A 27,274-nucleotide genomic window follows, 5' to 3' on the forward strand; every position below is an offset into this window, starting at 1 on the left:
GAGGCTCATACGAGCAAACAATACACCCACGAGGATTGCCACGTATCACCGCGTCGAGATTCGTTCACGGGATTGGACGCACCACAAATTTTTCGCTCAAAAAATCTTTCCCAGAGAATGTTTGCTCTATAAAATTTCTAATTAAAATATGCAAATAAGCCTCCACATATTTTCACATAGGTTTAATTATGTAAATGTAATGTAGGTACGAAGGACACGGCAGCTCCTATGGATGCGTACCTTGGTCGTATTTGATGGGGTCCATCGTTGACAAATCTGACTGTCTTTCAGGATACATGCTAATATTATGAAAATGAGATAATAATGAAGTTGTTTGGTCTGGTAAAACAAAGTGAAGAGCAGTTTAAATATTATTGGATGTGTCCACCGAAAAAATAATAGTAATGGATGGATGGCTAGGTCAAATAGTGAATTGCCCATGCTAGGCGCCAAACCGCCTGATATGGGGGAGAATTCAACCACCTTGTCTACCACGTGACATTCGTGTGTGTCGTTGGATCAGCTTCTCGGGCTCGTCTCTCTCCTTCGCAAATCGCATTCCTTGCACTGGACGCCTTGCTACGCAGCAAAATCCCTCCCCCTCCTACACACACATGGATCCACCAGGAGGGTTAGTTGCAGGTGTCAATCCCACCATGAGTTGCAATCACCACAGGACCACAAAGAAGTAGCCATGCATTGCAACCAGTGATCCCCTGCAACATCGGCGATGCTCGTTGAAGCATGCGATGGTCTCGCGCCTTTTATCTTCGGGGGTGGCTTTGTAGTATCGGCGCTCATTGAAGCACCCGGTGGTCTTACTCATTGTAGCTCCGAGAGAGGCTTTGCAACATCGGTGATCCCTGTTCCCTACTAGATGTAATCTTTGACGACTATGAAATTAAATAGCCCAAAGGTCATTGAAGAATTCACAACTAGCTGAGTGTTGCCCAATTTCCTTATAGTTAAAGTCAGAACCAAGGCTATGAGCACTAGCGTTGATGGTTTTGATTAATAGCCTACAGGCTGAAAACTACACACGTTTATATGAGGCATCAGCTGACAGGCAGGAGTAATAGCCACCAACTTGAAGTGTACTCATAGTTCTCCGCCATATTGTTGGACGGTGTTTGTACTTATCCAACGTGTATTAAGCAATGCACTCTTATCCCATGTTATACCGACAAATCATGGAAATAGCAAACCAGAGGCCTTAATGGCTTTACACCGTCAGGCCAAGGTATATTGGAGGCAAAGAGGCACCATTAATTGGACTTTGAAAGGCGACTCTCCCACCGCGTATTTCTTTGCCATTGCTAATGGGAGACGTCGTCGATGCCTGATTGACAGTCTCATCGTCAATAACACCAGGGTTTCAGATCATAACCAGATCGTGTCCCACGTAGTTGAATTTTTCTCCTCCCTCCTTTATGCTAAGCCCGAGGTTGGGTTTAGGCTGGCTCACTCCTTCTGGTCGGTCCAGGAGCAGGTTTCCAATGACGAAGGCCTTAATGATTCCCCCTTCAGACGAGGAGATTTTTGAAACAGTTCGTACTGCTAACACCAATTCGGCCTCGGGCCCTGACAGATTCTCCATCCCTTTCTTTAGGAAATTCTGGCCCCAACTTTGGGGCCTCCTCCTTGCAATCATCCAAGGTTTCTGGTTGGGAACCGTGGATATCTCTCGCCTAAACTACGATGTCCTCACTCTCATACCTAAAGTTAAAGGGGCTGGCAAGATTTCTCAGTTCAGACCTATTGCCCTCATCAATAACTTCGCTCAGTTTTCGACAAAAGGTTTTGCTACTAGGCTATCCCCCATCACTCACCGTACCCTCGGTCCTTTCCAATCGGCCTTTGTCAAAGGCATGTTCATCCTGGACGACATCCTATGTTTGCATGAGATCGTCCATGACCTGCGTGTTTGTGGTACTAGAGCGGTGATCTTTAAGCTTGATTTTGAGAAAGCTTACGATTCGGTCAGTTGGAACTTTCTTTTTCAGGTGTTGCTAGCCAAGGGCTTTGATGGGGCTGTGGTGCACAGACTTATGCAGCTGGTCACAGTTGGCCACACCGCGGTTTCGGTAAACGGGAATATCAGTAATTTTTTCACCAACGGCAGGGGCCTGAGGCAGGGTGACCCGGCTTCCCCCTTCTCTTTAACTTCGTGGCTGACTCTCTCTCCCACATCCTGACTCAGGCTGCGGCTGCTGGCCATATCACCCCTGTCAGCTTCCATCTTGCTCCTAGTGGCATATCCCACCTCCAATACGCGGATGATGCCATCATTATTGTCGTGGAATTGTCACGGCAGATGTCCTCTTGCAAGGACTTAGTCGCGAGGCCAACGCATCTATGTGGTAGCTTGAGAGGGGTTGGGCGAAATCGAGAGACGCTAGGCGGATCATCACACAAGACGAGGATTTAGACAGCTTCGGGCCCCGGAAAACATCATCCGGAATAGCCCTACATGCTGTTTGAGGCTAGGTCTCATTATGCTCATCGAGAGTCGCCGCATAAGCCGGCTCCCCCTTTGTGTCTAGACCTAGATATTGTTTCTTGTTCCTTGTTCCTCTTTGGGGAGCCCTGCTCCTCCTTATATAAGTTAGAGGGGCGGGTTACATGTGGAGTCCAAATAGGATTAGGACTAGCCTATCTTGTACTACAAGCCAGATACAAGTCCGGGTCTTGATTCCTTGTAAGGGAGATATTCCTCACGCCTTTCCTCTTAAGCCGACATATCATAATCGTAAGCCGGCCTTCTGGGCCTTGAGCCTCCTGGGTCCCCGGGTCTTGTCGCTCCTCTGATCCGCTTGCCAGGTCACCCATAAGTCGCCAGGATCGGGCGGGTCACTTAGTGTGTCGTCCAGTCAGGGCGGGTCATTAGTGAGTCGCCAAGTCCGACCAGGTTATACTTCCGGCCGGGTTACACCGCGGGGTATATCCCCGACATTAGACCCCAAGTTTAGCTTGGATTTATCCATGGTAAACTTATGCTGCAAAATAAACACAAGAACAAATTTGACAGGTTGTGCTCCGGGTTAAGAATTCTTGTAAACCGGCACCTGAACATCCTTAAGTCCTTGTCATTTCCTTCTTCTAGAAAATCTGGGTCAATAGACCAGCTTCACAATCCATTTGTTTGTAGAAGACATATTGTAAACAAATAATCCATTTGAGTCGGCTTCCAAAGCACCGACTTAAAAAATATAGGTCTTGAAATACTCATCTGATTTTCAACCGGCTTAAAGATGTAGATCTTGCCGAGTTATAATTTCCAAAATCTTCGGGTTATAAAAGACTGATGATGTCGAGTCATAATTGTTGTTGACACTGGGTCATGTAGTTGATCTTCCTGATTTACTCAAAGCCGAGAATTTGAAGATGTTCCTTCTTTATATGCATAATACCTGTAGCCCCCAAGTCTTAAGAGGAGAACATAGTGATAACTTAAGATTTGCTTCAATATAAGTGTTGCAACCTTAAAGAAATCTGGGTTATTCATCTCAATCATATAAACTGAATATTCCACACATGTAGCCCCCAAGTGTCGGGTTGTCATGCTTGCAACAACCTGGGACTTGTAATTGCTTTATGCTCATGAAAACTTCAACCAGTGTAGCCCCCAAGGGCCGGGTCATTATGCAATAATGAGCAGGGACTTTGTAGATATAACCATGTAAATTTGAACAGCAATGGTAGCCCCCAAGGGTCGGCTTAGTAAGATAATACTGAGCTGGGACTTTATATATACTTCATTGAAAATAATATCATATGATGTAACCCTCACCATGGGGCTCGAACCCACGTCCATAAGGTTAAGAGCTTTGTACTCTACCAACTGAGTAGTGGACCTTTCAATATAATGGATTAAGACTTGTGTACCTTGAATTATTGACAGGAGCAATTGGTAGCCCCCAAGGGCCGGCTCATTACGATGTGATGAGTCGGGTCTTCAATGAGGTGAGCAAAAATGACTTTGCATTAGCCCCCAAGTGTCATGTTGCATGCTTGCAGCGACATGAGACTTGCATATTTGATGTAACCTCAATTTGAATAATATAGCCCCCAAGTGTCGGGTCGTAAGCCTGCAGCGACTCGGGACTATTCCTTCCATTGTAGAATAAATCATATCCATTGATAAAAATAATAGCCGTTGCGCTAAAGTGACTTTGAAAACCTCAATCATAGCACTGGTTATTGATAATCACAATAGAAATCCAGCCATGTTGGCTATTCGAGATTTGAATAATATAATCCGGTATGAAAACCTCAATCATCAATGTCATCATGAAAATCCAGCCAGTTTGGCTATTAAAGGTTTGAATAATATAATCCGGTATGAAAACCTCAATCATCAATGTCATCATGAAAATCCAGCCAGTTTGGCTATTAAAGGTTTGAATACCTCATCGGTTGACAAGTAAATCCGGAGTTTAAAGACTTGGCGGCTCTTGGCTGATGGCAATGTAATACGCCTCCATTTGTAAGCCGGAATTTTTATAACCCTGCGGCTTATAGCCTTTGAGAAAAATCCAGAACAGATCATCATTTTGAAGCATGAACTTTGGTAATGATCTTGAACTTAATCATTTATATGTCATATTTCTGCAAATCCTGCAAAGAGTTTAAACAACACATGCCCTGGTGACTTAACGTCAAAAACCAGGGCGGGTAACCACCCAAATGTATTCTTATCCTGCACACAAGTAGATCACAAGATCCCTATGATCCTTTGAATGATACCGCCGACTTATGTGACCCGGACAGTGAAGTTGATAACTCAACTCTATAAGAACCGGCACATATGATATTTGTACAACTCAAATACTTGCGATTGTATAAAAACAGATAAATTTTTTGAGACTTCTGATTCGAATACGATCAGTAAACCGTTCCAAAGGGGTTAAGCTAAGATTCGAATACGATCATATAGCCCCCAATGGCGTTGGCGATGCCGATCAAAGTGGGTATTGACAGCTATGTTCTCTTTGGTTCGAATACGACCCATGTTTGAACAGGAAGCCCCCAAGTGACCTTAAGAGTTGTTTAGCGACGCTGATTCGAATACGATCCACGACGATTCCCAAAGGGGTTGAGCTATGATTCGGATACGATCAAGAAGCCCCCAAGTAGGTTCAGTAGTTTGCTAATCAAAAGGGTATCGACAGCTATGTTCTCTTTGGTTTGAATACGACCTATGTTTGAACAGGAAGCCCCCAAGTGACCATATAAATTTTTGGCATTGCGCCGATCAAGAGGGTACTGATAGCTATGCCCGATGAGCGGGAAGCCCCCAAGTGACCATAATAAAATAAGCCGTAAGGCAGGGTACCTATGTTTTGAACCGCGCATCATGGCAGCAAGCTCTTTTTGGCACCCTTTAGTCTTTCTGAGAACTCGAACTTGCGAGAGATTAATTCTTTTTGAACCGGAACTTTAAACCGGATTTGAAAGCTTCAAAACTTTGTGAGAGATAAATTTACCTTGAATCGGATTTGAGAGCTTCAAAGCTTTGTGGTAAATAAATTTCCCTTGACCCTGTTTTTAAACTGGATATTAGAGCTTCAGTGCTTTGTGGGAGAAAGATGTCTCTTGAACCGTATTTTTAAACCGGAAGCATCATTGTGAGCCAGAATTTCTCTGACGGCCTTTATCCTCCAAGGCCGGGTTATCTTTCCCTTCAATAACCCGGAGTCCTTGAATTCATTGAAACTGACTATTTTTGCCGAGCCATACCATTGTAGCCCCCGAGTCTTAAGATGACTCGAAGTGTCGGCTTGAGATTCTCCATATTTGACCATAGCGGAATGTGTATATCATTGGCGTTGATAGCACGATGTGAATCCACAGAAGGTTGAGGTGACTGCGGTGGGTTATAAATGATCATGTATGAACCGTGTCACCAACTCGGCCAATGGCTCCTTCCAACTGGTTGTTTGAAGTTAACCAAACCGTAGTGCGGTGACTTGTGCGCCTGCCCATTGAGCCATCCAGTGCAGTCGGCGGCTAATAATACATGATAATTTGCCTCCAATTTGTTGGAAGAAAACCGGGTTTCCCAAGTAGTGACTTGCTCATACTCAATAAACAACTCATGCAGACAGGTGCGGCCCGATGTGTTGATGTAGACCAGGCCACGAGAGACGGACGATAAAGACGACCGCAACATCTAAGGCGGCACAGACAGATAAACCGTCCGTGGCGTTGTAAGCCGGTGCGGACGGGCAAGTTGTCCTCCTTGTTGTAAGCCGACATGGTCGCGAGAGACGGCCACGGCGTTGTAAGCCGGCGCAGTCGCGAGAGACGGCCACAGCGTTGTAAGCCGGTGCGGGAGTCCGTTGAGTAATGACGACCACCTGTGCCAAAAGATGTTGGCGTGCCTCCATCTCCAAATATCACTTTTTGTCATAGATAATTCCTGCATAGACAATATTGCAGACCAAGGCAAAAAGATAAACTTGTTCTTTGACAAAAACAACATGCGCTAATAAAATAAACTTAGATGGATATCACCTATTTTGTTCGGATGATGGATGATCCATTCAACATGAAAGGGGCGGCTCAACGCAGCGGGGGTGGCTCACATATGTCCATTGGACAGCTTGTGTGAGCGGACATGGCTTTGATTTGTTGATATATATGTCGGAGTGAACCTGCGACATTTAGAAGACGAAGCGGACGCGTGAGTCGGCCGCGACATTGTAAGCCGTGCGGACAAATGAGTCAGTCGTGCGCGCGGACGGTTGAGTCGGCGCGGGCACGGTCAGATGAACCGACTGCAGGTGTGGTCCTGGTGAATTGATGTAACCCGGACCACGAGGGCAGCGACTCATACACATGTCCTTCGAGTAGCAAGGCACAGACGAACGTCAGTGCAAAAAGTTGCTAACACATGCTGCGCCCCCGTGGTATAACATCAGCTTTGTAATAAATAACCTTGTCCTGCAGATGACAACACTGTATGGCAGAGTTATTGCTTCACAAAAAATTTAACAAGCACTAATAAAAAATGAATTGAAAGGATATCACCTGGTGCATTGGTACGCCAGATGATTCGTACGCAATGTCCGTAGATAACTTCTGTTCTTTTTAACAGTGTAGGATTAATCCGCCTGTCCTCCCACCAAGCAGGTACCCCAAGGCGGAGGTGGCGGCTCACGGCAAGCGTCGGGTCAATGAACCACAGCGGCGGCTGAGTTGAGGCCGCTCGGGGCATTCAGCGACCCGGAGCAGAGGCGGTCGGCGGCGTCCGGCGACTCAGCGTGCGACAGCTGAGGGGGGCCGTGGCAGCGAGACCCGGCAGGGCAACCGCCACGTGACGAAACCAGCTCAACACAGCAAGTAGACGACTCAGCAGGGCCGAAGCGGTGCATTTGATAATTTCTGACTGGCATGATTTGATGTCCACGCGCTAGATTCCATCGTCTGTCTTTGCTAATCCCTGTCTCTTTTCTTTTTCTTTTGACCACTTGCATGCTAGCCATCACATCTAGTACCAAGACAGACCTTTTGACCACGTGGTAGCTTTCAATCCTCTTGGTAGTATATACGCTGTATATGAATTTTGCAAAGGCCGCTCCAATCTGGCTGCTCCCTCATGTAGCAGTTTTAACCAATAAAAAATTTAGAGCTGCAGATCAACCTGACCATCACGTGGCAGCGTACTAATTGAAGTAGTACAATCGCTACTGTTGTCTTGTAAAAACAGAGGTGTCTTTCCGTTGTTGTGCAAGCTTCCCGTGAGAACACCGCGGGACCGATCCCCCTTGCATGTGCTGTGTATCTAGCTTGATCCATTGGAGGAAAACAAGGAGCTATGGCGACTTAAGGCCGAATTTCGTGTTTTGATCCTTTTTGGAAAGGATTTCAGGATCTGACCCCTGTTTAATTTTTTTTCGTGATTTGACCCTTTTGCTACCGCCAGGGCCTACGGCGGTAGGGTTAGATAGCCTACCGCCACGGCCCATGGCGGTAGGGGTGCGACGGAGGGGGACGTCGGCCGTTTGACTGTGCTGACGTGGATAAGTACCTACCGCCAGGAGGTCTGGCGGTAGGCTGTCCAAACCTACCGCCAGAGCACCTGGTGATAGGGTCCTGTCTCAGTGTAACGATTCTGTAACGAAGAATTGAGTTGCCCTGGCGGTAGGCTGTCTGACCCTACCGCCAGGGGCCTTGGCGGTAGGGTCTTGTTTTTTCAGTGTAACGATTCTGTAACGAAGAATTGAGTTGCCCTGGCGGTAGGCTGTCTGACCCTACCGCCAGGGGCCTTGGCGGTAGGGTCCTGTGTTATGAATTTAAGTTCATTTGCTTGCTTCTTTTCAAATTCAATATGACACTAATATTATAGCAATTTTCACAAATATGACAACAATATCACAGATCTCAAACAATTAAACTTGGGCATCACATACACATTAACAAATTTGAAGTGCATAGAACATTTCAAACGAACTTTAACTAATTAGTAAACGGAGTTCCACATAGTTTCACAAATAGCAAACACATAGATCCACAAATAGCAAACACATAGTTCCACGTAGCTTCATAACCACCCGAATAGTTCAATCAAACGAAGTTCAACGAAACTAAAAGAGCCAACTATCGAAGAGCATAATCAGTTGCTCCTTCCCCTCTTGGAGGTACGGCCCTTGTTACTCTTTGAACGATGCTCTTCGGTGTTCTTCTTGGGCCGTCGAGGAACCGGTCTCTGGAAAGGGTCCGGACTCAGCAAATCCTTCTTCTTCGGATTCCTCTTCTTCGGCGGCTGAGATGCTTGAGACGTTTGAGTTGCTGGAGGTCCATAATCTTCATCGTACTCCTCCTCCCCGTTGCTCTCATCCTCCTCCTCCCCTTCTTCATATATGGCCTCCTCCTCCTCCTCCTCCTCCTCCTCCTCCTCCTCCTCTCCAACCAACCTAGACGGCGAGGGAGCATGGCTCGATGAGCCGATGATACCCTGTGTGGCTACAGGCTGATGAGCTTCAACTGACCCAGCTCCAGCACACCCAAGCAGCCCTACCAGCTTGCGACAACGCTGCACGAACTTCTGCACTCACAATGAAGCAAGGTCATAATAAGTTCAGATCGACTGACTGCAAGTGAACAAGATGCATCTGTTCCGAGGAGACTGAAATTGTACCTTCATCGTCCCCCTGACTCTGGTCTCAGATTGTACGCTCCCGGGAAGATGACCTAGTGCATCTGAGGCTTCAAAGATGCATCTGTTCAGCTCACCGGACTGCAACGGCATAAGCCAGTCACGTTGACGAATAAAGTATTTTAAATACGACCGTCGGTTCAAACGTACCACTCTGTTGATGAGGGGTGCAAACTCCCTAAATCCACTGTGCATGTCTCTGATGCCGGTCTGGTATGCCTGTTCATCGGGGTCAGCCCACTCTAGCTCCGCGATGTCTTCCGCCGTCCATCGAGGCCTGAGACGAAGACGGTGCTTCTGGCCATCATCGTACCACCTCATGTGTCGGCCCAGGTAATCATCCCAGTTAGTCACTCTCCTCTCCACGTCTTTATGCCACCTCCATCGGTTCCACTCCGTCACATGAGTCTTATGCTCCTCTCCCCAGTTTGTGATCGACTGATTCTTCTGCCGGCTCATCCTGCAAGGCATAAGCAACAAGAATCATCATAAGCGCAATGAGATCATCATAAGCAACAAGAAACATGATAATCTCACGGAGAACAAAGAGCTCATAGGTGCAGCGCGTGGCCGCCGGTATCGGTGGGCTGGCCCGGTGGGGTGTGCTGATAAATCCCAAACTGCGTGGCCACGCGTTGTGGCAAATGCCACTCGACGGCGTACACACAGATCATGGGCACGATGCACCGCCAGATACCACGGTCCGCATCGCACATCACGTTCAGATCAAAGGCCCACTCTCGTTCTTGTCGATACGGGCACCAGATTACCTATTACATATACCTTGGTAAGTTCGCACTCTCGGTCAATAGCGGAATCAAAGAGAAAGGTGTTGTGCGAGTTCATATACTTGCGTATGCGTCAAAGCGTCCAACTCGTTGGTGTAGGTCTTGTACGAAGTCTTGTTTAGGCCCGTGTAGAGTTTGACAACGTCCCACTCGTAAGCTACGGTGGGGTTTCGAGTCTCGTCGCCTTCTTCGCCATAGTCTTCCCATGGGCGTCTTGGCAACTTCTCCGGACGCCCCACCGGCAGCCGCTCCCACATCCAAATGGAGAAGGCCCAGACAAAGCCACCCATATTGGACTTGTCTCCCGTCCTCTGCGTTGCGTCGTCAAGCTGCAAAACATCAAATGAGGATCAGATATAAGAAAATGTCATGGACACACTTTCGTAGGTAGGTACGCAATTAGACACTCTCTTACCGAACGGTATAGGTAGGCGAGAGATGCCGTCCCCCAACTGTACCATGCATCCCAGTCCGCTAGGAAGAACAGATACGCCCAGTTGGCAGAGTTCCCGGAGCTGTCTGGAAACACGACCTCCGAGAGAATATACCACAGATAGGCCCTCGCGTACAACTCCACAGTCGCCTCATCTGCGCCTTGGGGGCATGTCCTCCGGTGCTTCCATAGCCAAGGCAACGGCACACCGGATGTACGGTTACTCTTCGCACCGGGGCAGTCGCCGATGAGGGTGGTGACCCTCTCCTGCCAGTTGGCCCTCTCCACTCGATCGGTGAGTGCATGACCCTCGATCGGCATTGCAGTAATCATCCCCCAGTCCTCTAGGGTCACCGTCATCTCCCCGCATGGTAGATGGAAAGAATGGGTCTCCGGTCTCCAACGGTCAATCAGAGCTGTGAGAGCCGCGTGGACAAGCGTCGGCGGCTGACGCTTGAACTGCAGCACGAAACCCAACAGACGGGCTCTCTTGAAGAACGGCGCGTAGCGCTCGTCGTAGTCCATATGCCCATGAACCCCGTGACCCCTCATGCGCAGTGGCTGGAGCGTTTGTTAAAAAGTGAACGCCAAAAAGTTAGGAAATCATTTTCATCAATCCGAGAACTTTGATCAATTTTTTTTTCATATCACTTACCTCTCCGTTCTCTATGAAACGGGCACGATGACCCTTGTCGAATGCCCAGTCCAGCATGCAGTACCGTGGGCCGATGTTGTCCGCAAGAGGTGGCCGCCTTAATAGAGTTTCATAAACAAAAGCACCATAAGCATAAGCATACAGAAACAAACAATGAACTCAAATCATATCAAGATCAAATTTTAAGCATATTCCTCCAACAACATCTACTACACATGATGGATCAAATCATATCAACATGCATCATATAAAAAAAACCTCCAACATACATTATAGCTTCATATTTTTAAACAAAATTTTCCAAACAATATCTTCATATCATCATATCAACATGCATCATCAAACTAGGGTTCATCTTCACACTAGAGCATATCATCATATCAACATGCATCATCAAACTAGGGTTCATCCCTTTATCAACAATACATCATAATTTTTTTAACAAAAAAAATTATGAACTAGGGTTCATCTTCACACTAACATATGAACTATTGATTAGAGTACATATCCAATACCACTACTTACTAAAGAACTAAGAACTACAACTACAATCAATCTTAGGTGAAAAAAATCAATCTAAGTTCAAAAACATGAGGGATTTCAAGCAAATAATGCGTCGAATCGGTAGCAAGTTTGCAAAAACTAATTGGAGAGATCGGAGGAGCTTACGGTTCTCTCCTCGGGGCCATCTCGATCCGCCAAAACGGTGAAGAATCGGTGAAGATCCAATGGGGGGAGTGGAGGAGATGAGAGAGGGAGAGAGGGGCGACTTGGGGGAGAAAGAAAGGAGAAACTGCCGTCTTGGGGGAGGGGAGGGGTGGGGAGAAGGGAAGGGGCGCGGTCTCGGGCGAAATAACTGCCCCGCACCCTACCGCCAGGGCCCCTGGCGGTAAGGTTAGAAAGCCTACCGCCAGGGCCCATGACGGTAGGGTGCGACGGAGGGGGACGGTGCCGTCTCCGCGTGCTGACGTGGATAAGTTTCCTACCGCCATGGGACCTGGCGGTAGGCTATCTAACCCTACCGCCAGATGCCCTGGCGGTAGGCAAAAGGGTCAAATCTCGAAAAAAATTCAAACCGGGACCAGATCCTGAAATACTTTCTAAAAAGGGTCAAAACACGAAATTCGGCCGCGACTTAACCACGATGTAGGGCTGCTTCGCGTCGGTTTCGGTGTATCCGCGATGACTCGATGTTGATCCGTTTGCTGCGTAGACTTGGTAGAAAATATCGGTGGTGCATGGGCCCATCCAATAGCTATACGGAATCGATCTGATGACCACTGCGCGGACTGATTTTTGTAGAGACCACCTAACAGCAATCGGATCCGGCCATCGAATCCGTAGCAAAATCATCAACGACTTCAATGGATTCCTGCTGTATACTTTGTGTGCGGCGGAATCACTCCTGCCAATCTCGGCGACTTACGTCGGCGACCGCACGCCTTTGAGATAGTGCGAATCCTTTCGCAATGACTCTCCTTTATCCAAAAAATTGCGAACTTCTCGATCCTTGAAAGAGATCCCTCCAAAAACTCAACACCACCGTGCGCAGGCCCCACGGTGGGCGTCAACTGTCGTGGAATTGTCACGGCAGATGTCCTCTTGCAAGGACTTAGTCGCGAGGCCAACGCATCTATGTGGTAACTTGAGAGGGGTTGGGCGAAATCGAGAGACGCTAGGCGGATCATCACACAAGACGAGGATTTAGACAGCTTCGGGCCCCGGGAAACATCATCCGGAATAGCCCTACATGCTGTTTGAGGCTAGCTCTCATTATGCTCATCAAGAGTCGCCGCATAAGCCGGCTCCCCTTTGTGTCTAGCCCTAGATATTGTTTCTTGTTCCTTGTCCCTCTTTGGGGAGCCCTGCCCCTCCTTATATAAGTTAGAGGGGCGGGTTACATGTGGAGTCCAAATAGGATTAGGACTAGCCTATCTTGTACTACAAGCCAGATACAAGTCCAGGTCTTGATTCCTTGTAAGGGAGATATTCCTCACGCCTTTCCTCTTAAGCCGGCCTATCATAATCGTAAGACGGCCTTCTGGGCCTTGAGCCTCCTGGCCCCCGGGTCTTGTCGCTCCTCTGATCCGCTTGCCAGGTCACCCATAAGTCGCCAGGATCGGGCGGGTCACTTAGTGTGTCGTCCAGTCAGGGCGGGTCATTAGTGAGTCGCCAAGTCCGGCCGGGTTATACTTTTGGCCGGGTTACACCGCGGGTTATATCCCCGACAATTATGATGGAACTTAACAATGAAAGTGTGGCTCACTTGAAGTTCCTTCTCTTTTGCTTCGAAGCACTTTCTGGTCTCAAATTAAAATTTTGCCAAGAGTGAAGTTATCATTACTGGGGTGTCGAACGCCGAGGCTCTTAGAGTTGCTCATTTACTAAACTGTTCCCTGGGCTCTTTCCCTTTCAAATACCTTGGCCTCCCGATCTCCCCCCAAAAGCTGTTGGCTAAAGATTTCGCCCCGGTCGTCTCGAAGGTGGGCAACCGGGTGTTGCCATGGAGAGGCCGCTACAACATCCAAGCTGGCAAGGTTGCCTTAATAAATGTCTGCCTCTCCTTTCTCCCCATGTTTTTGATGGGCTTCTACCTCCTTTCGAGAGCGACCCACGCTGGGTTTGACAAACATAGGGGTGCCTTCTACTGGAATTCGGCGGACAACAAGCGTAAATATAGGATGGTGAAATGGAAGCTTATTTGCAGACCCGAAAACCTTGGGGGGTTGGGCATTATTAACACTGTTGTCATGAAAAAATGCCTCATCATTAAGTGGTGGTGGAAAATCATGTCCCCTACGGAGGCCCCGCTGTGGCTTAGCATTCTCAAAGCTAAATACTTTCCTGAGTCTAGCCCCATGTTCGCGCCGGCTTCTGGCGGCTCCCAATTCTGGCAAGACCTCGTCAAAGTTTGTCTGTTTTTCTAGTCTCTGGTCAATTCGTTGTCAGGAATGGCAAATCTATTCGCTTTTGGTTAGATTGGTGGTGTGGGGAGGCCACCCTGGCGGTGACATTTCCGGTTTTGTTTTTTTACTGTCCTGACCCGGAGATCTCAATCTCCGAGCTCTTGGTGAATAATTGGGACTTGGACCTTCGTAGGACGCTCTCTCCTGAAGAGTTGGAAGATTGGCATTGTCTTATTGCTTGCTTCCCTCTGCTCTCGGAGGAAGAGGACTCGGTGGTCTGGCCCCACTCTGCCTCTGGTCGCTTTTCGGTCAAATCCTTGTACGCTAAACTGATTTTGGGCACTCCTACTTCCAAGTTCAAGTGCATATGGAGTGCCCGCGTCCCACCTAAGATCAAAAATTTCCTGTGGCAAGCTTTTTGTGGGAAGCTTCCCGCAGCGGACCAAATCCGGAAAAGGAACAACCCGTGTTCGAATAGATGCACCTTGTGTGGGGAACATGGAAACACGGAGCACATTTTCTTCCGGTGCTCCTTGGCTAAATTTGTTTGGTGCTGCATCCGCTCCTGGCTCCAGGTGTCGTGGGACCCCTCTTCTTTCGAGGATCTTAGGGGATTGGTCAATGGTTTATCTGGGAATTCAAAAAAAAAGGGTCTTCTGGGTTGGGTTTGCAGCGATCTGTTGGTCGCTGTGGATCACTAGAAATAAGTTTACCATCGAGCATATCTTCCCAGCTAATCCTGCTGATTGCTTATTTAAAACTGGAATATTCTTGCAGCAGTGGAGATCATTGACTAGGGATGCTAATTTCGAGGCCTTTGATGCTATGGCGTCCAAGATTCGGGCTACGGCTTCGTCCTTGGCGCGCAGACAACGCGAAGATTCTTAAACCATGGTGTCTCCTCTAATCGTCTTATTTCTGGCCTGCGTGCCATATCTGGCTGGATAACCATGTACCTGAACTCTTTTTCTTTGTCTGTCCTGTTACTGTGTTTGCTTGGATGTTGGTTGTGCTACTCTGCCTGATGGCTTTATTTATAAAGTCGGGCGTATACCTTTTTTCTAAAAATGAAAATGTGGTAAGGGGAAGCCGATTGGTATTCTACAACAACATCTATCTATGCGACAATGATCATGAATATCCTATTGTATAAACTAGCATATGCTTAACAAGTGGAAATACGCCGAGATTAAAATTCGAACATGCTTATCCGGCAGAAGCATTTACGCTTTTCAATGTGAACAACATTACAACTTTTTTCATAAGCACACAAGGGTTAAAACCACATGACAAATGGCCTATCCATACATCGAAGTTTGTGTGTAACCGATGATTATTCTGTGGATGGAGAGGGAGTCAATACAACATTAATCAGAACACACAATAAACAAGTGAGCGTCCAAATAACACAACTTAGTTTGGGATGTCAGCTGGTGGGAGCACGCCCTTGAGGAAAGAGTAGAGAAGAACAAGCGCTCTCTTTGGCTGGTAACTAGGAACCAGATGGCCAGCACCCCTGACCGATGCAAACGTGAAGCCTCCCTTGTACTGCTGAACATAGCCTCCGACCTGTAAACCACCACAAACCCATCAATTTCATCACAGGATCAAGCACACATCATATCTGAATTTTACTTGTCTCTTTCTGATGTCCATTTCTGAACACCCGTCAATTACCTCGCTGTCCGGGGTGTACCAAGGGCGCCATGGCTTCGTGATGGGTAGGTTGAGATCCTTGACGGAGTACCTCGTCGCGGTAATGGGGCACACATCATCCATATCCCCACTGAAGAAATCGTGGTCGTTCTAGTTAGAAACCTGAAGCGCAGCTACTTTATTCTGCTCAATGTTCATTGTGTGCATGCATATATAGTACCTGTAGAGCCATACACTTAACCCACGCTTGACTAGCTTTCTGATGGTTAGCACCATGGAAACTGGGCCGTCGTTATAGTCCAAGTCCAAGCTGAAAGAAATGAAGTCGCGTAGTGCAAATTAGCTAGATCCGGGTGTTGCGCTCAAAGGAAAAGAAAAAAAAAAGATTGGGAAGACGTGCTCTGTAGCAGGTATCGTGTGTAATATACAGTAATTTTTTTTGCGGTAAGTAATATACAGTACTTACCTGCAAGCTGTCCAACTTGTGTTGGCCCGGGCGTGCAGAGCTTGTTGCACCTCGCCATTGTTGAGGTAAGCAAGGACGTAGTGGTCGATGCACGGATCGTAGCCAGCCAGCTGAGAAATCATAATTTGCAAACACGTACTGTGAATGGCCAAAGATTTTTATTTTTTTGTTCTTATAGCTATCTTATGTAGCTGTTTTTTTTTTAGTACATCTTATGTAGCTGTTCGAGCAGTAGAAATGTTTGCATTGCTGCCCATAGAAATGTTTTATTTTTATTGGGAAAAAATGATCGAGACTAGCCGATCGACGGTGTGATCTTACGTAGCCGGACGAGTGGTACGTGCCGTCGCGTTTAGACTTAAGGCAGATCGGGGCGTATATGTTGTGGAGATCGATGTTGCCTGTCCGGGGCTTGCGCGACGCCACGAAGCACTGCCAGTCGTCTTTCGGGGTGAAGGTGCAGTTTTCACGGATATTGGCCCACCCCTCGTCGGAGATCACCCCGTGGTTCCATAAGAACTCGAGGCTCCCCTCGTCGTTCTTGTAATTGTCGAGGTATGGATTGCCGACCTACATACATATAACGCCACGAGAAATGGATATGGGTGGGTACTTTGCGGGACAAAAAGAGGTGACACATGCGATCAAACTAGGTACTTGTACCTACCAAGATGCCGCGGAGGTTTATGAGAGTGCCGCCGTAGAGCTCGTTCATGTATTCGATCACGGTGGCTAGCTGCGGCACGTAGTGGCCCCCGTAGCTCTCTCCGGCGATGTAGAAGTCGCGGCCCTTGTACTCGGGGAACCGCTCCAGCCAGTGGAGCAGGAAGAGGAACGCGTCCTCGGCGGTCCTCGGGTCGCCAACGTTGTTGTTATTGTTCGGGTTGTTGCTCGCGTGGGAGAACCCCACGCCGGCCGGCGACTCCAAGAAGATCACGTTGGCCACTGCACATCGTGTAATCTTGTCAGTTCATTAAGCATCAGCGATCAGTGTAGCTACTCTGCTAAGACACTTACGGTTGTTCCAGGCATGCTTGTTCCCGCTCAGGGTCTTGCCGTCGGGGTTCACTCGGAACGGGCCGAGCTCCGTCATGGCGCCGTACCCCAGCGACGAGCACCCGGGCCCACCGTTGAGCCAGAGGAGGAGCGGCTTGGAGGCCGCCTCGTAGGGGGCCTCGACGAAGTAGTAAAAGAGCTCCCGGCCGTACTTCTCGCTCACGGTGACGTAGCCGGAGTACTGGTCGAAGTTGACCCGCGGGGGCTGGCCGGGCAGCGCGGTGATCTTGTCGGCCGCCTTGGCGCCCACCGGCGGGCTCGGGCATCGCGTGGGCAGGTGGCTGAAGCTGCTGGCGTCGGCCCATGAGTCAGGTCCCTCAGGTGTGTTTGCATTACGGGCCCGTGAAGCTAGCCTCTTCTCGGACTTGGACAAGATGAACTTCCTGAGCTGATCCTCCTGGGAGGCATCCGCGAGTGATGCGCCCAGCAGAACGAGCAGCAGGAAGAAGGTAGTGGTGTGCCCAGCCATTTCGCTTGTGACTTTGTGATCGTGTGAAAGATCAGTCTGTCTGTTGAGGTGTATATATGGTGTAATCAGTCAGTCTGTCTGAATAGAAGCATGCAGCTCGGATTCTCCAAGGTTGTTGCCTATACTTGCCGGGTTTGGATTCCCCGATGATAATTTTTGAGTTTACATGGCGCGAACGGTCAGATCAGACGATGATAGCTAACCATATAGTACATCGGGCGGAAGGACCCAACTCTAGCGGTGGGTTAAGAATGCCGGCGGAAGCAGATTTTAACATAATGGGCTTACTGCCATTTTACTTCGATTAGGACCAAGATGGAAATGGTAAATGTTCGCTTAGAAAAAAGATGTTTTATATTCCAGGCATCCTGATGTAAACGCACTTGATTACGTCATCACATTCCTTTGGACGCATACCATAGCCAAACTGCGAAGAGTATGTAGAGCATTTTTAATCGATCCCCTAAATTTTTTTGGAAGAGCAAAATGAGGAGTTCACCACACCTAGCTGAACTCTCAAATGTTTGGGGCATCTTTCACGTCGACTCTCAAACCGCCTGCATACGCCTGGATCACGCTGTCTGGACCGTGAAAGTCATCCAACGCGGGCTTGTGTTGATCCGCAGGACGGTCTGAACGCACTTTCTCCCGTAAATTGAAGACAAACGTGGGGAGTTTTGCGGGCGTCCGGACAATAACCACTCCCGCTTTTGACCATCCTGACCCCTCGTCCCTCGCCCGCGCGCATTCCCGCCCGGCGCCAGCTGCCCGCATTCATGCCGTTGTACAGCGCGACGCTGCACATTGAAGACGGCTCAGGGCGGACGCGACCTCTCACTGCCTCCGTCATTGAAGTGGTGCGCCGGTTGAGGGCATCGCCCACGATGCGTCTCCGGTGTCCGTGCCTATTCAATGCTGATGACGTGTTACTGGACATGATGGATATCTACCACGCCCGTTCAATGCCCCGTCCGTCCGTTTGCCGCCGTTAAGCAGGCTCGTCGGCCGAGAAACCAACTCTGACGCCGCACATTGACACACCCGGACGCATGGCCTCCCCGGAATCCGGTACTTAATGGCAGCCACACCCGGCTAACTCCACGTCACAACACAAGCCTCTCCACATCCTTATCCATTGTACCGCATCCGCCATGACTGCAGGAAGCGAAGCTCTGTGGAAGACCCTCTCCACGGAGATGAAGCACGAGGTAGCCGCTCTTGCGGCCGCCTGGCAGAGCCGGCGTGCTAGGCGGATCGAGGCTGACTTGCCTACCAGCTCGCCCGAGGTCTCCGACGACGAGGATCACCCCACGATGGAGACGGGCTCCGACGACACCGCACCGGAACCCGCGCCTGTGCACGTCGGCTTCATCATGGAGTAAGCGCAGGCGCAGGTGCACTACAACGCCGCCATGGCGCCTATGTCGGTGTTCCAGCAGGCATAGGAGGAACAACGGAACAACCTGTGTCTCCTACAGTAGCACCGGCTGGCGGAGGGCCAGAGATCAATGGCGAGCACGAGAGTGAGGAGGGCGTGGCGGCCTGGCCACGGTGAACCCCAACTTCATGGTGGAGCAGCTTGCGATCTACTATACTGTCCAAGCTCAAGCCGCAACTCGCCAGGAACCGGTCGCCGCGGAGGCGCAACTGCAGGCTATCGTAGAGGAGAACAACACCAACCGCTCCTCTATTGGGAAACGCAGCATGCAATTTCAAAAAAATTCCTACGCCCACGCAAGATCTATCTAGGAGATGCATAGCAACGAAAGGGGGAGAGTGTGTCCATGTACCCTCGTAGACTAAAAGGGGAAGTGTTTGCTTAACATAGTTGATGTAGTCGAACTTCTTCTCGTTCCGACCAATCAAGTACCGAACGTACGACACCTTCAAGTTCTGCACACGTTCAGCGTGATGACGTCCCTCGAGCTCTTGATCCAGCAGAGTGTCGAGAAAGTAGATGAGTTATGTCAGCACGATGGCATGGTGACGGTGATGATGAAGTGATCCACGCAGGGCTTCACCTAAGCATCGGGAGAATATGACCGGAGACGTAAACTGTGGAGGGGAGTGCCGCACACGGCTTGGAACAATTGATGTGTGTTCTAGGCGCCCCTCCCCACTTATATAAAGGAGGGAGGGGGAGGGAGCCATCCCTAGGCGCGCCCAACTAGGAGGAATCCTACTTGGGCTCCTGGTCGGATTCACCCTGCCTTTCCTTTTACCGGAGGGGGAAAGAGGGGAAGAGAGAGAGGAGGAGAAGGAAAAAGGGGGGCGCCGCCCCCTCCCCTAATTCAATTCGGCCTCCTTCAATTGGGGCGTGCCACACCTCGTGGGCTGGTTTGCCTCCCTCCTATGACCCATATAGCCCATATCTTCCCCAGGGGGGGGGGTTTCCGATAACCCACCGATACTCCGATATGTACCCAATACATTCCGGAACACTTCTGGTGTCCGAATACTATCATCCAATATATCAATCTTTACCTCTCGACCATTTCAAGACTCCTCGTCATGTCCGTGATCTCATCCGGGACTCCAAACAACATTCGGTCACCAAATCACATAACTCATATAATACAAATCGTCATCGAACGTTAAGCATGCGGACCCTACCGGTTCGAGAACTATGTAGACATCACCGAGACACCTCTCCAGTCAATAACCAATAGCGGAACCTGGATGGTCATATTAGCTCCCACATATTCTACAAAGGTCTTTATCGGTCGAACCATTATGACAACATACGTTATTCCCTTTGTCATCGGTATGTTACTTGCCCGAGATTCGATCGTCGGTATCTTCATACCTAGTTCAATCTCATTACCGTCAAGTCTCTTTACTTGTTCCGTAATGCATCATCCCACAACTAAGTTATTAGTCACACTGCTAGCAAGGCTTCTTATGATGTGCACTACCGAGAGGGCCCAGAGATACCTCTCCGATGCCCGGAGTGACAAATCCTAATCTCGATCTATGCCAACCCAACAAACACCTTCGGAGATACCTGTAGAGCATCTTCATAGTCGCCCAGTTACGTTGTGATGTTTGATAGCACACAAGGCATTCCTCCGATATCCAGGAGTTGCATAATCTTATAGTCGGAGGAATATGTATTTGACATGAAGAAAGCAATAGCAATAAAGCTGAACGATCATTATGCTAAGCTAACGGATGAGTCTTGTCCATCACATCAATCTCCTAATGATGTGATCCCGTTCATAAAATGAGAACACATGTCTATGGCTAGTAAACTTAACCATCTTTGATCAACGAGCTAGTCAAGTAGAGGCATACTAGGGACACAATGTTTTGTCTATGTATTCACACATGTATCAAGTTTCCGGTTAATACAATTCTAGCATGAATAATAAACATTTATCATGAATAAGAAAATATAAAATAACAAATTTATTATTGCCTCTAGGGCATATTTCCTTCAGTCTCCCACTTGCACTAGAGTCAATAATCTAGATTACAAAGTAATGATTCTAACACCCATGGAGTCTTTGTGCTGATCATGTTTTGCTCGTGGAAGATGCTTAGTCAATAGGTCTACCACATTCAGATCCGTATGTATTTTGCAAATCTCTATGTCTCCCTCCTTGACTAGATCTCAAATGGAGTTGAAGCGTCTCTTGGTGTGTTTGGTCTTTTTCTGAGATCTCGATTCCTTCGCTAAGGCAATTGCTCCAGTATTCTCACAAAAGATTTTTATTGTACCCGGTGCACTAGGTATTACACCTAGATCGGATATGAACTCCTTCATCCAGACTCCTTCATTTGCTGCTTCCGAAGCAGCTATGTACTCCTCTTCACACGTAGATCCCGCCACGACGCTCTGCTTGGAACTGCACCAACTGACAGCTCTACCATTCAATATAAATATGTATCCAGTTTGTGAGTTAGAGTCATCCGGATCAGTGTCAAAGCTAGCGTCCACGTAACCATTTACGACGAGCTCTTTGTCACGTCCATAAATGAGAAACATATCCCTAGTCCTTTTCAGGTATTTAGGATGTTCTTGACCGCTGTCTAGTGATCCACTCCTGGATTACTTTGGTACCTCCCTACTAAACTTATAGCAAGGCACACATCAGGTCTGGTACACAACATAGCATACATGATAGAACCTATGGCTGAGGTATAGGGAATGACTTTCATTTTCTCTCTTTCATTTTCTTTGACTAGTCCATTTTGAACTTCTTCAAAACTTTATCAAGGTATGTGCTTTGTGAAAGTATTATCAAGCGTTTTGATCTATATAGATCTTGACGCCCAATATATAAGCAGCATCACCGAGGTATTTCATTGAAAAACCTTTATTCAAGTATCCTTTTATGCTATCCAGAAATTCTATATCATTTCCAATCAACAATATGTCATCCACATATAATATTCAAAATGCTATAGACCTCCCAATCACTTTCTGGTAAATACAGTCTTCTCCGAAAGACTGTATGAAACCATATGCTTTGATCACCTCATCAAAGCGTATATTCCAACTCCGAGATGCTTGCACCAGTCCATAAATGGATTGTTGAAGCTTGCACACTTTGTTAGCACCTTTAAGATCGACAAAACCTGCTCGTTGCATCATATAAAACTCTTCTTTAAGAAATCCATAAAGGAATGCAGTTTTGATGTCCATTTGCTAGATTTCATAATCATAAAATGCGGCAATTGCTAACATGATTTGGACAGACTTAAGCATCGCTACGGTTGAGAAAGTCTCATCGTAGTGAACTCCTTGAACTTGTCAAAAACCTTTTGCAACAAGTCAAGCTCTATAGACAGTAACATTACCATCAGCGCCAATCTTCTTCTTGAAGATCCATTTATTCTCTATGGGTCGCCGATCATCGGGCAAATCCACCAAAGTCCATACTTTGTTCTCATACATGGATCCTATCTCAGATTTCATGGCCTCAAGCCATTTATCGGAATCTGGGCTCATCATAGCTTCTTCATAGTTCGTAGGTTTGTCATGGTCAATTAACATGACTTCCAGAACAAGATTACCATACCACTCTAGTGCGGATCGTGCTCTGGTTGACCTATGAGGTTCTTATTAACTTGATCTGAAGTTTCATGATCATTATCATTAGCTTCCTCTCTAGTTGGTGTAGGCATCACTGGAATGGATTTCTCGGATGAGCTACTTTCCAAATTGAGAGAAGGTACAATTACCTCATCAAGTTCCACTTTCCTCCCACTCACTTCTTTTGAGAGAAACTCCTTCTCTAGAAAGGTTCCATTCTTGGCAACAAAGGTCTTACCTTTGGATCTATGGTAGAAGGTATACCCAATTGTTTCCTTAGGGTATCCTATGAACACGCACTTCTCCAATTTGGGTTCGAGCTTATCAGGCTGAAGCCTTTTGACATAAGCATTGCATCCCCAAACTTTAAGAAACGACAGCTTAGGTTTATTGCCAAACCACATTTCATACGATGTTGTCTCAATGGATTTTGATGGTGTGCTATTTAACGTGAATGCAACTGTCTCTAATGCATGACCCCAAAACGATAGTGGTAAATCGGTAAGAGACGTCATAGATCGCACCATATCTAATAAAGTACGGTTACGACATTCAGACACACCATTACGATATGGTGTTCCAGGTGGAGTGAGTTGCACAACTATTCCACTTTGTTTTAAATGAAGGCCAAACTCATAACTCAAATATTCTCCTCCATGATAAGATCGTAGAAACTTTATTTTCTTGTTACAATGATTCTCCACTTCACTCTGAAATTCTTTGAACTTTTCAAATGTTTTAGACTTGTGTTTCATTAAGTAGATATACCCATATCTGCTCAAATCATCTATGAAGGTTAGAAAATAATGGTACCCGCCACGAGCCTCAACACTCATCTGACTGCATACATCGGTATGTATTATTTCCAATAAGTCATTAGCTCGTTCTATTGTTCTGGAGAACGGAGTTTTACTCATCTTGCCCATGAGGCGCGGTTCGCAAGTATCAAATGATTCATAATCAAGTGATTCCAAAAGTCCATTGGAATGGAGTTTCTTCATGTGTTTTACATCGATATGACCTAAACGGCAGTGCCACAAATATGTTGCACTATCATTATCAACTTTGCATCTTTTGGCATCAATATTATGAATATGTGTATCACCATGATTGAGATTCAACAGAAATAGACTACTCTTCAAGGGTGCATGACCATAAAAGATATTACTCATATAAATAAAACAACCATTATTCTCTGATTTAAATGAATAACCGTCTCTCACTAAACAAGATCCAGATATAATGTTCATGCTCAACGCTGGCACCAAATAACAATTATTCAGGTCTAAAACCAATCCGAAGGTAGATGTAGAGGTAGCGTGCCGTCGGCGATCATATCGACCTTGGAACCATTCCCGACGCACATCGTCACCTCGTCCTTAGCGAATCTTCGTTTAATCCGTAGTCCATGTTTCGGGTTACAAATATGAGCAACCAAACTGGTATCAAATACCCAGGCACTACTACGAGAATTAGTATGGTACAGATCAATAACATGTATATCAAATATACCTTTGTTCACTTTGCCATCCTTCTTATCCACCAAATACTTGGGGTAGTTCCGCTTTCCGTGACCAGTCCCTTTGAAGTAGAAGCACTCAGTTTCAAGCTTGGGTCCAGCTTTGGGTTTCTTCCTGGGAGTGACAACTTGCTTGCCATTCTTCTTGAAGTTCCCCTTCTCTTGAAACTAGTGGTCTTGTTAACTATCAACACTTGATGCTCCTTCTTGATTTCTACCTCCGGAGCCTTGAGCATTGCGAAGAGCTCAGGAATAGTCCTTTCCATCCCTTGCATATTATAGTTCATCACGAAGCCTTTGTAGCTTGGTGGCAGTGATTGAAGAACTCTTTCAATGACACAATTGATACATCTCCAACGTATCTATAATTTTTGATTGTTCCATGCTATTATATTATCCGTTCTGGATGTTTAATGGGCTTTAATATGATCTTTAATATTATTTTTCGGACTAACCTATTAACCGGAGGCCCAGTGCCAGTTTTTGTTTTTTTTTTGCCTATTTTTAGAGTTTTATAGAAAAGGAATACCAAACAGAGTCCAAACGGAATGAAACCTTCGCGATGATCTTTCTTGGACCGAAAGCAATCCAGAAGACTTGGAGTTGAAGTCTAGAACTCCACGAGGAGGCCACGAGGCAGGAGGGCGTGCCCAGGGGGGTAGGCCTGCCCCCCATCCTCGTGGGCCCTTGTAGCTCCACCGACGTACTTCTTTCTGAAAGTGCAACTATCCCTAGGTGGTTTTGGTAATTCATAACAACATATAGCTCATTGAGCTAATGCTATTCCAAGACTATTATTTTAGGAAAGCTCAATGAATGGCATGGCATGGATGATGAAAGTGGATCCCTCAAAATATCAAGGACAAAGGATTGGCTCAAGCTCAAAAGCTCAAGACTCTTCATTTTACATTTTAGTGATCCAAGATCACATTGAGTCTATAGGAAAAGCCAATACTATCAAGGAGGGATGATCTGTTGCTTAATGAGCCTCTTGCTTCAAGTGCTTAGTGATATGCTCCAAACACCCTCAACTACTTTCTCACATCCTCATATGACCTAAACCCAAAGTCAAAATCGTTCACACTGATTCTTTCTATCTGGCGCCACCGAGTTCAAATGTCATAGCCACTGCCACAAACCCTAGGCAAATCGGTCTCACCGATAGGGATCTCGGTCTCACCGAGATGGGATTGTAATCTCTCTGTTTCCCTTCGTAACGTTTCGGTCTAACCGAAGGGAGCGATCGGTCCCACCGAGATTGCAATGTAAACTCCCTGTTTCCCTTTCATAACATTTCGGTCTCACCGAAATGAGCGAATCAGTCCCACCAAGTTTACCTGACCAACTCTCTGGAAAGCTTATTACCAAAATTGGTCTCACTGAGTCTGTGTAATCGGTCTTACCGAGATTACATTATGCCCTAACCCTAACCATATCGGTCCTACTGAGTTGCATGTCGGTCCCACCGAAAACCCTAACGGTCACTAGGTTTACTAAATCAGTCCGACCGAGTTTGTTGATTCTATCCCACCGAGTTTGGTAAATTGTGTGTAACGGTTAGATTTTGTGTGGAGGCTATATATACCCCTCCACCTCCTCTTCATTCGTGGAGAGAGCCATCAGAACAAACCTACACTTCCAACTTACCATTTCTGAGAGAGAACCACCTACTCATGTGTTGAGGCCAAGATATTCCATTCCTACTGACGGTGTCCTGGACTAGGGGGTACTCAACGCGGCGTCTCCCGATCAGTTGGATTGGGCCGAGGATCCCCATGGCCGTATACTCATGGGCCATCCGGACAGTTGCCGCATACAAGGAAGATTCCACAAGACTTGGCGATCAAGACAAGGACTCCTCCCCCGCCGGCGTATTCGGCTAGGACTCTTGTTATCCTAGGCCTCAGGTGCATTATATAAACTGGGGCCAGGCTAGTCGATAGATATATACAACAACAATCATACCATAGGCTAGCTTATAGGGTTTAGCCTCTCTGATCTCGTGGTAGATCAACTCTTGTACTACCCATATCATCAATATTAATCAAGCAGGAGTAGGGTTTTACCTCCATCGAGAGGGCCTGAACCTGGGTAAATATTGTGTCCCTTGCCTCCTGTTACCATTGATCCTAAGATGCATAGTTTGGGACCCCCTACCCGAGATCCGCCGATTTTGACACCGACATTGGTGCTTTCATTGAGAGTTCCGCTGTGTGATCGGCGAAAGGATCAATGGCTCGACTGTAGGTCAACTGCGACGTCGGCTTCTTCGTCACCAGCTCGACTGGTCACCTTGGTTTGACCGAGGACTGCGCCCTACCTCCGATCGTCATGTTCGGATGAAGGCCTTCATCAACACCAACTCCGATCTCTATAAAGATCATGGAGGAGTCATCCATGGAGCTCGGGGGCTCAACGCCAACATTGCCCTCAGGCGACCGTGCTGTTTTTCTGGACAACAAACTTGTATCCGCCGCCACCACCTCCTCGAGTGTCGTTTAAACGATTACTCCGATGGAATTATGCGGAATTAAGTCTACAACAACCCTGCAAAAATTTCGTCGAGTTCCGATGGAGGAATCTCCGGCAATCTCCGATATACCGGAGCCCCGTTGAATCTGGACGAGAATCCGGACGAGTTTAGGGCGTGGTATCCAACATCTAGCTCGGATGTCCTTTGGAGGATCCAACCGTTGATTTACTGCGGAATTCCCATATCTACCACCTGCCAAACATTCAGCTCGATCCGACCGTCCAAACTCCGGGAAACTTCTGATTTGTGCATCACTTTTTGGATCTGTTTTCTGCGCGAGAACGAATCCGACCCGAATTCATCTCCTTTATGAACGGGATCTCGGACATGCTTTTCGAAGGAAGTTTTCGCATGGGGTGTTGTGTTTTATTCTCAAACACATCCAAGTAGTATTAAAAGTATTATTGCAATACGAACTTCACCGTCGCGCCGGTGTCAAACCAGCCCGACAACATCACTCCACGACGGCCGACCTGCGTTAGACACGTCATCGCTTTGTTGAGCCGAGCTCAATTTCTTCGGATCATCATCTCGGCCAGCCGAACAATAGTTCGGCATTGCGAAGGATAAATCGTCACCAACATCGCCGCCCCAT

At 47.4% G+C, this 27,274-nt stretch overlaps 1 protein-coding gene and 1 pseudogene across 1 annotated transcript; both read right to left on the reverse strand.

Moving 5' to 3' along the window:
* Positions 1-8,617: 8,617 nt before the first annotated feature.
* Positions 8,618-11,725, reverse strand: LOC119309671 (annotated as a pseudogene).
* Positions 11,726-15,355: 3,630 nt separating this feature from the next.
* LOC119305678 (serine carboxypeptidase 1-like) lies at positions 15,356-17,589 on the reverse strand. The gene is made up of 6 exons (XM_037582142.1): positions 17,082-17,589; positions 16,732-17,009; positions 16,386-16,634; positions 16,065-16,174; positions 15,620-15,728; positions 15,356-15,511 (listed from the first exon to the last, which is right to left on the reverse strand). Exons 1-6 carry the CDS (start codon positions 17,587-17,589, stop codon positions 15,356-15,358), a joined length of 1,410 nt encoding a protein of 469 aa, XP_037438039.1.
* Between the last annotated feature and the right edge of the window lie 9,685 nt (positions 17,590-27,274).

The sequence above is a fragment of the Triticum dicoccoides genome, chromosome 5B (assembly GCF_002162155.2).
Source record: "Triticum dicoccoides isolate Atlit2015 ecotype Zavitan chromosome 5B, WEW_v2.0, whole genome shotgun sequence".
Classification (NCBI taxonomy): domain Eukaryota; kingdom Viridiplantae; phylum Streptophyta; class Magnoliopsida; order Poales; family Poaceae; genus Triticum; species Triticum dicoccoides.

Excerpts from the sequence above, each read along its gene's own strand:
- LOC119305678 (XM_037582142.1), bottom strand. The coding sequence starts at position 17,589 with ATGGCTGGGCACACCACTACCTTCTTCCTGCTGCTCGTTCTGCTGGGC. Across the intron at positions 15,729-16,064 it reads ACAAGTTGGACAGCTTGCAG|TGGGGATATGGATGATGTGT; the intron begins GTAAGTACTGTA and ends CGATTTCTTCAG. Across the intron at positions 15,512-15,619 it reads GGTACACCCCGGACAGCGAG|GTCGGAGGCTATGTTCAGCA; the intron begins GTAATTGACGGG and ends GGTGGTTTACAG.